This window comes from Mustela lutreola, chromosome 3 (assembly GCF_030435805.1).
Source record: "Mustela lutreola isolate mMusLut2 chromosome 3, mMusLut2.pri, whole genome shotgun sequence".
NCBI lineage: Eukaryota > Metazoa > Chordata > Mammalia > Carnivora > Mustelidae > Mustela > Mustela lutreola.
In genome coordinates this window covers 146,769,490-146,782,368 of record NC_081292.1, presented here as the reverse complement: position 1 = coordinate 146,782,368, position 12,879 = coordinate 146,769,490, and the positions used below count along the sequence as shown (strand labels likewise).

The 12,879-nt window shown below is 42.0% G+C and overlaps 1 protein-coding gene across 2 annotated transcripts in view; it reads right to left on the bottom strand.

Annotated features, from left to right (window-relative positions):
* The window catches only part of STK39 (serine/threonine kinase 39), a 305,730-nt gene that overhangs the window by 197,401 nt on the left and 95,450 nt on the right, over nt 1-12,879 (bottom strand). For both annotated transcript variants that reach the window (XM_059167118.1, XM_059167117.1), the window contains exons 6-8: nt 5,393-5,502; nt 5,052-5,153; nt 2,868-3,001 (exon numbers count right to left, since the gene is read on the bottom strand). In XM_059167118.1, the coding sequence (XP_059023101.1) occupies nt 2,868-3,001; nt 5,052-5,153; nt 5,393-5,502 (346 nt within the window). The remainder of the gene's footprint in view (nt 1-2,867; nt 3,002-5,051; nt 5,154-5,392; nt 5,503-12,879) is intronic.

Below are 12,879 nucleotides of genomic sequence, written 5' to 3'. Positions count from 1 at the left end.
TTTCATGAATTTTTTTTTTTGCCTCAAAAGAAGACATACAAGTGGCCAACAGACACATGAAAAGATGCTCAACATCACTCATCATCATAGAAACGCAAATCAAAACCACAATGAAAGAGATGCCTGGCTGGCTCAATCAGTAGAACATGTGACCCTTGTTCTCAGGATTGTGAGTTCAAGCCCCACGCTGGGGGACAGTTTACTTAAAAATATAAATTTAATTTAATTGAAAAAAAAAACACACAAAGAAGTATCACCTTACACCTGTCAGAATGGCTAGCCACAAATATAAGAAACAAATGTGGAAGAGGATGTGGAGAGAAAGGAACCCTCGTGCTCTGTTAGTGGGAATCCAAATTGGTGCAGCCACAGTGGAAAACAGTGTGGAAGATCCTCAAAATTGAAAAAGAGAATTACCATATGATCCAGTAATTCCACTACCAGGTATGTACCTAAGGAAAATACTAATCCAAAAAGACAGATGAACACCCCTATTTTTATTGTAGCATTATTTACAATAGCCAAGATGGGGAAGCAACTCAAGTGTCCACTGACAGATGAATGGAGAAAGAAGATGCGGGACGTATATACAATGGAATATACTCAGTCATAAAAAGGAATGCGATTATGCCATTTGCAACAATGTGGATGGACCTAGAGGATATAATGCTAAGTGAAAAAAGCCAGACAGAGAATGACAAATACCATATGATTTCACTCGTAAGTGGAATTTAAGAAACAAAACAAACAAACAAAACACACTCTTAAATATAGAGAATAAACTGGTGGTTACCAGAGGGGAGGTTCATCGGGGTGGGTGAAATAGCTGTAGATTGTACACCTGAAACTAATATAACACTGTATGGTAATTACACTTCAATTTTTTGAAAAATAGTCCCAAGAATTTGCACCACTAATACTCTCTGTTTGTTATAGAAGACAATTGTGCAATAGTGAGATTAGATTATGTTATAATGAAAATATCTGAAAGAAGTCCTTAAACTAGTAATACTTTGTAAATCAACAAGTTACTAAGAGAGCACTCTGAGGGGAAGAATTTTTAAGAATTCAAATATATGGTGCACGACTCTTTTCAAGAATTTTTTTGGAGGGGTGGAGTGGTAGGAACCTGACATTCAAGCGCATATAACAAATAACTCCTGGAAAGACTTTCAAAATTATTAAGAAATAAGGACAATTTATTAAATACAATGTATGATAATCTAGTTTATTCTGACTGATTTACAAATTCCTAAAGAGATCTATTGTCCTATCATTAGTACACCAGCAATTTGCCCCACAGTTTTTCCAGAAGGGCTAGAAATGAGTGACATTATACATCATCACCACTACGTGGGATCTCAACTAGTTTGAAAATCCCAGAGACCATCAGACACAACCCAGAGCTAACTGGGAAGACAGGTACCTCTCTCAACGGGCTCTGGAGGATGGAACTATTTCCTTGGTGATGCCAAAAATTTATGTTTGGAGACAACACCAGCTACAAAGGTAAGACAAGCAAGTGTTGCAGGACAAAATGAGAACCCAAGAGCATCTTCACCCAATAGAGGTGTGAAGAAGTAACCTCAATGAAAGCTCAGTATAACTTCAGAAGAAAAACAAGCCCTAAAAATCCAATAAGATGTTTAAGCAGAAACAGCCTGATGGTGTGACAAAACGATGATCCCTTTTACAATAAACAATAAATAAATAAATAAAGATGCTTGACAGCAGTCTTTCAACCTAGCCCCACAAGGAAGGTTGACTGATTTTGAGAAGATTCAAGGCAAACTCAGTAAACTGTAAGGGGATGAAGCGAGCAGCTACAATGAATGGGTTAAAATAATGAAAACTCTGTTTAATCTAGAGAAGGGCCGCCCACTGAAACAGCAGATTACGGTGTAAAAAGAAAAGACTTAAGTTTCATAAAGCATTTAAGAAGACCAGAATCCCTCCAAAATCAGGTCCTTCCCTGAAAAGGAAAGCTTCAGGAAAGAAGTCAGTGTTTTGTGTCTTCAAATACAAGTATCAAATCAAACCCTTGGGTGGGTAAGGTGGCCAGTGATTCCCCAGGTCTGTGGTCTACGCTGATGGTACACTAGGGCTTCACCACGCAACCAACTCCACAAAGGGACTCTACCCAGGCAAAGCCTGTGTGGCTCACGTCGTTAACGTTGTTCTTTAAGCAATACAAGACACGGGGCTACATTATCACTAGCTGGGGTATTTCAAAGTCACAGATATTAAGAAAAAAGAAACACGCTCCAAAAACAGACACGCACGCTACAAAGCAGGGCAATAACCCAAGAATAAAGAGGAAACAGGCACGTTAATTTCAAACCATTTGCTTCTGTTTATATGATTAATGTTTCTAATGCAAAATTCTTAATCTTCTTTACTGATAATCTTTCAAACAGCACAACTTGTTCTGCAACGAAGAGGAAGCTCATGCAAAATTCAATAGCTCTGCCTGGTTTAGACTGGAGCTAGCAGGATATTCAAGCCCTGAGAGGTCAGCTCAACCTACACAGTGCAGAACATTAGCTCAGCTTCTGAGTGCACTGCTGCCAATGTCTTCTGATTTCTGTTTTACTTCATTTCCTTTGATGACAGAGCCCACACCTAACAAACACAGTGAATCTCATTAGCACTCAAAATTTTCCTCTGCCTCTCCCTCCTCCTCACTCCTCTCCTACTCCACCCCACCCCGTCCTCCACGAACAGGTTGGAAGCCAGGGGCCAGAGCAGGATTTTCCCTGGACTAGAAGTACCTTTCGGGTGTCCTCACACAGCCTTTTCCCGGCCACAATCAAAGCTTTGTTGTGTTTCAAACCAGATCATTAACTCATCCGCCAGGTTTGACGTACCTTTTCGAAGGGTCTTTCTGAAGACACAGTGAAAGTAATTTCCTAAAGGACTTGCCGTATTTTTTCATCATTTCCTTATCCTCTACTCCTGTTTCTAAAGTGGGTGGGTCATTTTGCAAAGTCAGCATTAACACCTGCAGCAGAAACAAACACAAAGAATGTCAGTACAGCCGCTGCTACAGTCGTGTCTTCACATTTCACCAACACATAAGACGCCATCTTGGATGAGGAGCTGGTTCTAACCTTCCAGAAAGTGTGTACTGAAAGTCCTCATTTCCTTTCGCAAATCTGTTCATGGGCCCTTTCACCTTTTTTGTTATTCCATTGACAGAACTTACAAAATCTGTTCTGTGGGTGAAGAAAAATGTCCCCAGAGTGGCCGGGACAGACAGGCTGGCTTTCAGACAGCCTCGAGGAGCACGTAGCTCCAGCACAAGGCTTCGTGAAGGCTGGGGCTCAGGCTGGGAAAGTGGAGTAGAGGGAGGCCCAGAGCAGCCATGAACGGTCATGAGTACAGGTCATTCATAAGTAAGGAACCGCCCGTACTCAAGGCTTCTGCTGACATGCTGCCAACCCTAAAAATAAAGCCACAGCATCCCAGAAGGTAACACATGATTTCCTTTTTTCAATGAGCAAACCTACAGAATATTGCTTAAAGGCTGCTGAAAGCTAGCCAGAATACGAGTTACTAAAAACCATAACCAGAGCCAAATGGCCACGCTACTTCTTCCAGAAGGGGACAAAATGACATAAAAATATAGCTTCAAATCAAAAAAGGGTAAAAATTCCATTCATTCACATCAAAATTACTTGTTTAAGAAAAAAGAGTAGAACTTGTAGTAAACTATTGACCTATAAAAGAAATAAACCTCATTAATGCATAAAATGGCCTTAATTGATGCAAATGTGATACATGCCAGGACTCCTTTCAAACACTTTCAGATGTGTGAAGAGATGAAGGACTAAAGTGACAGTTCATGGTTTGTGGAGGGTAACAGCAAACAGAAGAAAGTGGGCGAGCTGTGAAGTCCCAGTGGAGCCCCACAGGACGTCAGGCTGGGGTTAGCACTGGGACTTTGGATTCGGGTGGGAAACAAGCAGGGGTCGGGAAAGGAAGAAATCAAGAAATAAGAAAAAATAATGCAGAAAAACTGGAGGGAAGCAATAATCTTCCAAGTTGTTTGTGTTTTTTCTCTGCAAGGGCAATTCAACTGTTTACACCTCAACTTTGAATTCTCTGCTAATAAAAGGAGGTATATACACGCACACACACCCCCTAATCTTAAGAATGTTAAAAATATGTACATAAATACAGAGAGAAAAGAGCAATGTACTAAACTCTGCTAAGATCTTAACAGGGATTGTCTGTGGTTAATGAGATTATGAATGATTTATTTTCTTCTTGATTCTTATTTGGACTTCCAAATTTTCTCACAAGAACATATTAACTTTTTAATCAGTGAAATTATTGAACTTTGTTTATCCTTGGGTTTTTCTTAACCCTCCTAAATTTTTCCAGTATTTTCCTAGGAAAATGGTGAAACAAACAAAGACTGTATTCTCTAAAATACCTCCATCATTTCTAGCCACTATTTCAGCCCCCAAACAAAATCTAATTGGGTCCATCAGCCCTGCTACCCCCATCTCAGAATAAGTGAAATAATAACATAGGGCAGTTCAAAGAATTACAAAGATTGGAAAACACCACCCAAATATAGGTTATTGCCTGAAAACACTGGGCTCCCTTATTTCAGATGAGTCACCAACATGACACAGTGAACACGGGGGTGAAATGTTACAGATCATTTAAAAAAAAAAATGGGAGAATCCATCTGCAAAGGCAACATCAATATAATCCAATTTTAGATCTTCCTTGGGGGTCAGGGGTCTTTAGCTATCAAAAGAGTAGTGACCAGCATTTGTCCCAGTTCTCAACCTCCACCGCCCAAAGTGATCGCAGTCCTCAGACAGATCTCTGCTAAGAACGTATAGCGAGCTTCTAAGCTGGGAGCTCTACCACTTTTGTCCTATTCTGTCCACATCAGACAACATTTAAACTTGGCTGTGTTCCTCCATTAATTCTCCTCAGGTCTAAGAGAAAAATGACTATGTTTAAGAGAATTACAGAACAGATTCCGTTAAATCCTATTTCAAGCCCGACATATGATTCCCAATAATAATTACTTTCATAGGAGGGTATTTGTGATAAGGTGCTGCTCCTGTTGCTAATTCAATGGCAGTTATTCCAAAACTCCACATGTCAGCCTTGAAGTCATAGCCTCTCACCTAAGAACAGAAAGAGGAAAAAACATAATTATACAGTAGGCCTGTCATTCCCCCCCAGGAAGTCCATATTATGCTGGAGATCTACGGCAGGGATGTACAACTTTGATATTATTTTGATAAGGTCCAGCAGTTGAGAGCTAAATCTTAGTTGAAAGGGGCATTCTAGTAAAATGACTGACTTGAGTGAAATGTTAATATATTTAATGATACAAGGCTTCCTTTTTTTTTTTTTTTTTTACCTGTTCCATGACTTCAGGGGCCATCCAACATGGAGTACCAACAAATGTTTTTCTTACTTTATTCCGGGTAACATCACCTCCTGTTGCTAGGAATGCACTTACCCCAAAATCTAAAAGAAAAAAAAAAGTCACCCTTATTTGATATAAGACATTATTGCTTACACATTCTGACTTTATACACCTCTCTTTTCCTGTCCAGTGATGATGAATTGTTCCAAACACCATGGAGCCCTCTCTGGGTCACACCAAGGCAGTTCCGCCACCAGCCATCCTACACTTTAGAGAACGCCATCACGGGTGATGGGTCAGCAAGCTCACCAGTCCAGAAACTTATCGTATCAAATTATATTTTGGACCAAAAAGGTATCAAAAGTCCTAACTAACCACAAGGGATTATAACAATAAAATAAAAATGTGTTCTCAGAGCCCTAAATAGAAAGGATCATAGCTTTTAGAGTCATTTCAACAAATCATTTCTAAGAATAGCACTGGAAGCAGTAAAACCAGTATGTGATGCGGTTTCTTTTTAATGTGTTTCTTTTATTATCATTTTTCCAGCATCTTTAATTTAATCATCAATGTTTGGGGAATGGATTTTTTTTTTTTTTTAAAGGTGGCTTGGGGAAGGGTGAAATAGAAGGGATTAAGACTACATTTATGGTGATGAACACTCAGTAATGTAGAGAATTGCCAAATCATTATATTGTACACCTGAAACTAACACAACACTGTATGTTAATTATAATTCAATAAAAAGATTTCAATAAAGGATAAATAACATTCATTTTCCACATTCCCATGGCATTGCTTAAAGGGTGCTGACAACTTAGGCAAAATCGTAACAGTAAATCCATGAACCCAAGTACATCAAGCCAACGTGTCCAGGTTTGTACATATGTAGCAATCAACACAAAGGAAAAGCTCAGTCAGAAAAGACTGGTTTTTGTTTTTGGTTTTTTTCTCAATATTTGCTTTCTGGATAATTTTCATAGGTATAGGTACAATGGTTTGTAGAATGAAATAATACTCTTCTTGACATCCATTACATATGAGAAACTCTTTTGGCAGGAGGATGAATTAGGCATACCGTATACACAGGCCCATGTGTATTTAGGCAAAAATGATGTTCTTTTGTGACCACAGAGAAGGAATACCCAGTGATTATTAATGCACGTGTCTCTGTGTAGATTTTTATTAAAAGTTAAAATCAGTTAATAAGTTAAGGTACCAACCACTTAGGGCTAGAACAGACCTCCCAGCAAGAGCCAACTCAAGGACAGCTCAATAGTAATTGGGTAAATGGTAATTTAAAAAGGTTGTCAATGCCTCTAATTGCTGCAGCAGACTAGCCTGAGCCCCTTCAAATTGCTCTCCTATATTCCTCCTTTGCTGGTTCCCTTTGATGACTTGCCAGGATGACAGCAATTACCAAAGAACAACATCAAGCACAAACCAAAGTCAAAATGTATTAGCATTTGCTTTAGGTCTTCAATATTAAGTTATGTGGTAACACTGTAACCAGTTCCCTGAGTTGAAATATGTTGACTGTTTCATTTTATTTACATTTAAATTTACTCAACTCCCAGCAGGATTTCAACTACAAGTAAAAGGAATAAAAATTGACAAATGGAGTCTTTGTTCCAACTGCTCCTCTCATGATGATACTGAGCTAAAGCATATTTTGAAAGTGCTATATAATTTAATTTGCACATATGTGCCAAATTCTAAAACTCTGAATTCTTATATTTCGGTCAGAAAAATGAAGGCTTGTGAAAAGAAATCTCTAGAACCAGTAAACCAATCTCCTGTGGGTAGGAGCAAATAAAATTCATGTTCTTACAAAAGAGCTACCTGAATTAAATTTTTTGTAAGCATCTACTATATTTGGCTAGAGGAAAAGACAGTACAATCAGCTTTGAAAAATATTAATTTCAACTTAATTTGTATTTCTGAAAATGTCAACAATGAAGTCAACATTCCATTTCTAGTAAAATAATTTTGTAGCGAGGGTCCATGGGTGGCTCAGTCAGTGAAGTTTGCTTTTAGGCTCTCTGATCACAATCCTGGGGTTCAGGATCGAGCCCCACATGGGGCTCTCTGCTCAGTGGAGAACCCGCTTCTCTTCCTCTGCCCCTTGCTCAGGCACATGCATGCCTGTGCTTCCTCTTCTCTTTCTCAAATAAATAAAATCTTTAAAAAGAATTTTTTTTGTAACAAGATAATACTAAGTACATAACATCTGTAAATAGTTAAGAATATGGGTAGAAGTTGCTCTAAGGAAAAAGGGATTTTTTTATAAAAGCAGTTAAAATTCTACACCCCAATCTCTCCTAAAAGATATAACCCAGATAAAAATCCATAGTTAACATCAAATAACTTTAATTCCTTAAAAATACCATAGGATTACATTAGACCCTTTTTAAAGCTGCAAAAACAGCTGAAAAAAAAAAAAAAAAAGATGTAGAGTAGCCATTTATTATGGACAATACCCCTTCAATATATCCTGCAAGATTCACATATTTATTCCTAGCCTCCACTTAGAACACTCACTTTAAAGTCATAAACAGATGGTTAAATGTCTTTAAAGCTCAGAATAAAAATTCCAGAAGCAGAAAACGCCAATCCTAACATGTACTCACCCTTATGAATCCAGAGTAAATACACAGTTGGCTCTTATGGATTGCCAATGTGTATCCAGAAAGATTTATATGTACTGAGACAACACTTTGACCAAAGTACATAGGGTATCTGTGTAAAAAGGAAAACTGCCCTATTCTGTCAAGACAGCATGCGTAAGTGAGAATGGGGGAGAGGGTATGGGGACATAGCCACTGAAAAGAGTCCTTGTTTCCTAAGAGGGACGTCTATACGGCGAAGGGAGTGCAACCAGATACACTTGGGTCAAAAACCATGAATGTTTCTCTGGCCACACGGAATCAAAGGCTCCACACAGAGTTAGCCGGCCATCTTCCTGCGTCCGGGAATAACTGCATCTCAAACCAGAAAGAACCCTGTCAGCCTAAGAGCTGAAAGGCTCCCTCACATCTTTGAATCCAGCCACTTTGCAGCAGCCTCCAAAACCCCCACCCTCCTCTGGCTTTCTCCAGGACCATGCCCTGGCCACCAGGCCTTCCTCGGTCACACACCTGACCTCCCCCTCAAACGGCCTTCAAGGCCTCCTCCTCCCCAGGATAGAGTCAAAAATCCCTCAGGACAACCCGTAAACCTGACTTCCCTTTTTTCCTCTCCCTCCTCAGCGGTCCCTACTCTCAAATCTAGACCTGGAGCCTCCCCCTGCTGAAGGACTCACTGTTTCTTCCCCAGCTCCATCACCAGGCCTGCCCTCCTTACTCCAGCACTCCCCCCACCCCCGCCACTGCCACCGTCCCTCACAGTCTGCCTGTGCCCCTGAGGCTCTGTGGTGGCCCAGGGACGCTGTTCCCTCCACGGAGAGCGATGCGGGCTGCAGAGGACATTAGCACACCCCTATGAAGAACAGAAGCACCTCTGGCATTCCGAGTCTGGGCACTGTGGGGCTTTTTCACAGTCACCTTTGTGTTGAGGTACAGTTAGACTGATGTGCACCCAACACCACTGCCTCATTTGTGGTGTGTGATTAAGTCACCTTGAGAATGGTCTTACTTGTAGGCACATGAATGCCAGGCCCCAGGACAGATCTGGAGGTTTGCAGTACAGCCACCTGTATGGACAGTCTCACATGCTGCACCCAGTGTCCCCATGGATCAGGCTGAGGCCATGACGCTCCCCAGCCATGTGAGGCTACCAAACCTTCAACTGGGTCTTCTTGGCCTCTGTTTCCTGACCAGCTTTCTCAGGTTCTGCTTATCTTCATATGACGTTCATATTGATAACACCTTCCTGCTTCTTTCCACCATGTGTAAATCTGCTTTCCGATAAATGTGAGGTAGATCCATAAGCTCCTAGTCTCTGCCTCTGAACTGGAGTGAGAGGATAACCATAAACATTTTTACAAATTATGAGAAAGATAGGTTTCCTGACCTTTAAGTGTTGACCAGCAAGGAGACGGAGGCCAGGAAACAACGAACAGAGCGACATTGTGCTGTGTAGACAGAGGAGCAAGGGCAGTAACAGTCATGACAGGTTCCACCCCCCACTGGGGCCTCAGACCTGGCCTTGGAGAAGAGGTTAAGACCTGGAGAGGCAAGCCTCAAAGGACACAGCATTCCAGACAGAGAAACAGCCTCAGCAAAGCACAAGTGTGGAGCCAAGAAGAAAAAGGGTATGACAGCTGCTGGGGTCAAACCCTCAAATACCTCCAGAGGCCAGGCAGCAATAAAGGAGGGACAGTCTTGAAAAGAATCAGCACAGTCTGAACCATTAAAGGGCTCTTGAGGCTTAATATCGGCACAGGGGGCGCTAGGCCCTCCCTCCTCAGGAGCCCCTTCTCAGTGCAGGTCCCTGCTATTCCACTGGAAAAGAAAGTCACCGTAGAGGAATAGGGTCTGGCACGGCCTAGGTCCCCACTTTCCCAGAGCAAGCAAGCAAATATCAAGATCTTTACGTAAAACCTCTCCTTTCTATTGTTGTTGGCAACAAATTCGCTTACAAAAAAAAAGGAAAGGCAAAATAAAGCAATGACGCCTCCCCGGTTTAGCCTGCAAACCAATCTCCCAAGCTGCTATCAGGCCTAAAAGTCACCTATACTGTAACACACACCATATGCAATATTATATTTGTGAGACCTAAGTGCTCAACTGGCATTCTGACCCACAGCACCCAGCGCCAGAACGTTCTGGTCGCATTTGATATGCCGGATGCAGCTGCTCATGCTCACAGTATTTCTATTATCTCTAAGTATAAATAAGTATGAGTCAGGTGAAGGCCCCAAAGGGGCTATTATTGGAGGATAATAATGCCGGTCACCTGTTGGCAGGCGTGAGGCATGTGAGAAACAGGCCCTTCTCAGAAAAAAGTAGTCAGTGCACAGAGAACAGCTAAAATATTTACCTGAACTCGCCGCTCTTGTGCAAATAGAAAGAATCCAGCCAAACCCAGAAGTAAGCTAAATCCCTCCCCAGTCCTAGGTCTAGTTCGATTATAGAAGCCAAGTGCACATGTACCAGAAAATTGCATCTGGAATTTTGGCAAGTCTGCTTTAAGTGACTTTTCCACTCATCTAGATGGGCAGAGAGCAGAAACTTCCTTGAGCCTACAGAACAAAGCATGAGAACTCTTTAGGGGTTTGCTTGCTAACGAAGGGCAAAACCTGGTCTGGAACTTGACTTCCGTAAAACCTGGGAGTGGCACTGCAGGTAAAGAACCAGCCCTAACCTTAACCTGCCCCCAAATCCACAGCAGCTCCTCACACCTAGGAGGAGGGACCCGAGTTGCAGATGAGAAACCAGCTCAGGTTAATTCAACACTTGACTAGAGAATAATGGAATCAACATGTGATGGCTCGGAGCTTCCTAAAACCTATTCAAAACAGGCTACAACAGATCAGATCCCTTCGGACCTGCCAACATCTGGCTGGGGGTCCTGGGGAGCAGGGACCCTCTGGCAGGTCCTTGCTTGAACCCATCTCTTTTCCCCAGTGGCCGGTCTAGAAAAGCAGGGAAGCAGCAAGACTGTGGAGGAGCCCAGCCACAGAATCTAAGAACCAGGGAAAGGAAGCTGAGCCTGACCCCCTCAGCCGCCCAACTACCATGGCACTCGTTCTAGCCAAAGAGGAAATTTTGGAAAAGGACTCACACAGTGATGTTCAGGAGCTAAATCAACAGAGCCTGTATCTTTAGAGAGACTCTGGAAATGGAAAGGATTAGACAAGCTCTTAGGAAAATACGATGATTTAGTGGCTATTGGAGTTGAAGAAGAGGAAGGAATTAAAAAGATTAAATGTCTTGCCAAAGACCACATAGCAAGTTATCAAGGGTCTGGAGAAAACCCACAGCCCTTCACAGAGGAGTCAGCCAGTTAGCCCTGGTGTCCATTTTGAGAAAATTCAGTGTATTTTTCCGTACTGAAAAGGACACGCAAGATGAATAATGGGGTTAAGACTCCACAACTCCTGAGCTCTTCCCTCAGTCAGGCTCAAGTTGTGATTACCCAACAAAGAGAAGCTTGTTGGAGGTTCCCTGGTTAAACCGAAATGTCATATTTACATCATCAAAACAATCCCTTCACAATTTGGGTGGACTACCAGGGTTTGTTTTGTTTTGTTTTTTCATTTATTTATTTTCTCACAAGAGACTCTTAAGACTTTACAGACAAAATTGAAGTGTGCTTCCAAACACCCAGGAACATTTTCAGGGCTGCCAGCTGGACATCCAGACTTCCTGAGTCCCACAGGTTTCCTTAAAACGCCATGCCACCAATGTTGGATGAATAAAGAAGCATGTAAAGAAGTGCTATGATTTCAATAATGCCAACTATATAACTGTGGGTATAAAACAGAAGCAAGTATTTTCTTAACAGAGTAGACTACAGAAAGTTGTTTTGTTTTAAACACTGTACTGAGTTCTTACTATGTTGCTTTTATAAAAGGAGTGCCAGCGGTAGAGCACCCTACTTACAGTTTCAGAAGCTCAGGATGTTCCCCTAGTAACCCCTAGCCCGGGGTGCCTGGTTGGCTCCGTCTTTAAGTGTCTGCCTTTGGCTCAGGTCATGATCCCAGGGTCCTGGGATGGAGCCCCGCATCGGGCTCCCTGCTCCCCAGGAAGCCTGCTTCTCCCTCTCCTTCTCCGACTCCCACTCCCCGTTTGTATTCCCTCTCTCATTGTCTCTCTCTGTCAAACAAATAAATAAGACCTAAAAAAATAAAGTACAGAACATATTAAAAAAAAAAACAAAACAAAAACAAAAAGAAAACTTTAACCCTGTGGGTTTAGACACCAGGGGGCTTCTAGAACTTTGATTTAGACACAACCCTGGCCTTCTGGTGAGAGCTAAGGTGGGAACATGGGATATTGATTTAAATGACAACATTACATGGCTTCAACAGCAAGAATGGAAGAAAGACATTAATGTGTCCAGCCTCCGGTCCTCAGAACCAAAGGCGTGGTCCTCAGCTTGCTGGCAACTCCTAGACAGACTTTCCCCGCTGGCTTTCTTGGTCAAGGGAAGGAAACTATACTGACCAGGTCAGGAAAGGCTTTAGCAGCTACAGAATCAAAAGCACCCCTCTTCCAACTGCAATCCTGCGTATTCCATCCAGATTCATCTTCCTTGAGTCCAGGTCTGACCGCAGCCCTCTCGGGTCACAATCTCTCCTGGACAAGGCAACTGGAGAATGCCACCGCAGTCCATCCGGTCTGCCCACGTGGTCACATCCAACTGTGATGCCTCTCCAGTGGTCACGTGCTCTGGCAGAATGTTTTTAGCCTAACTGACCAAATCGCTGTTTCTCAATTTCAATTTTTTAATGTACGTTTACATGCCTTTCCACCAGTTTTTCTGTTTGTTGCATTTTTGTTTATAAATCAAATAGGAATGACTTTTCCCTCTCC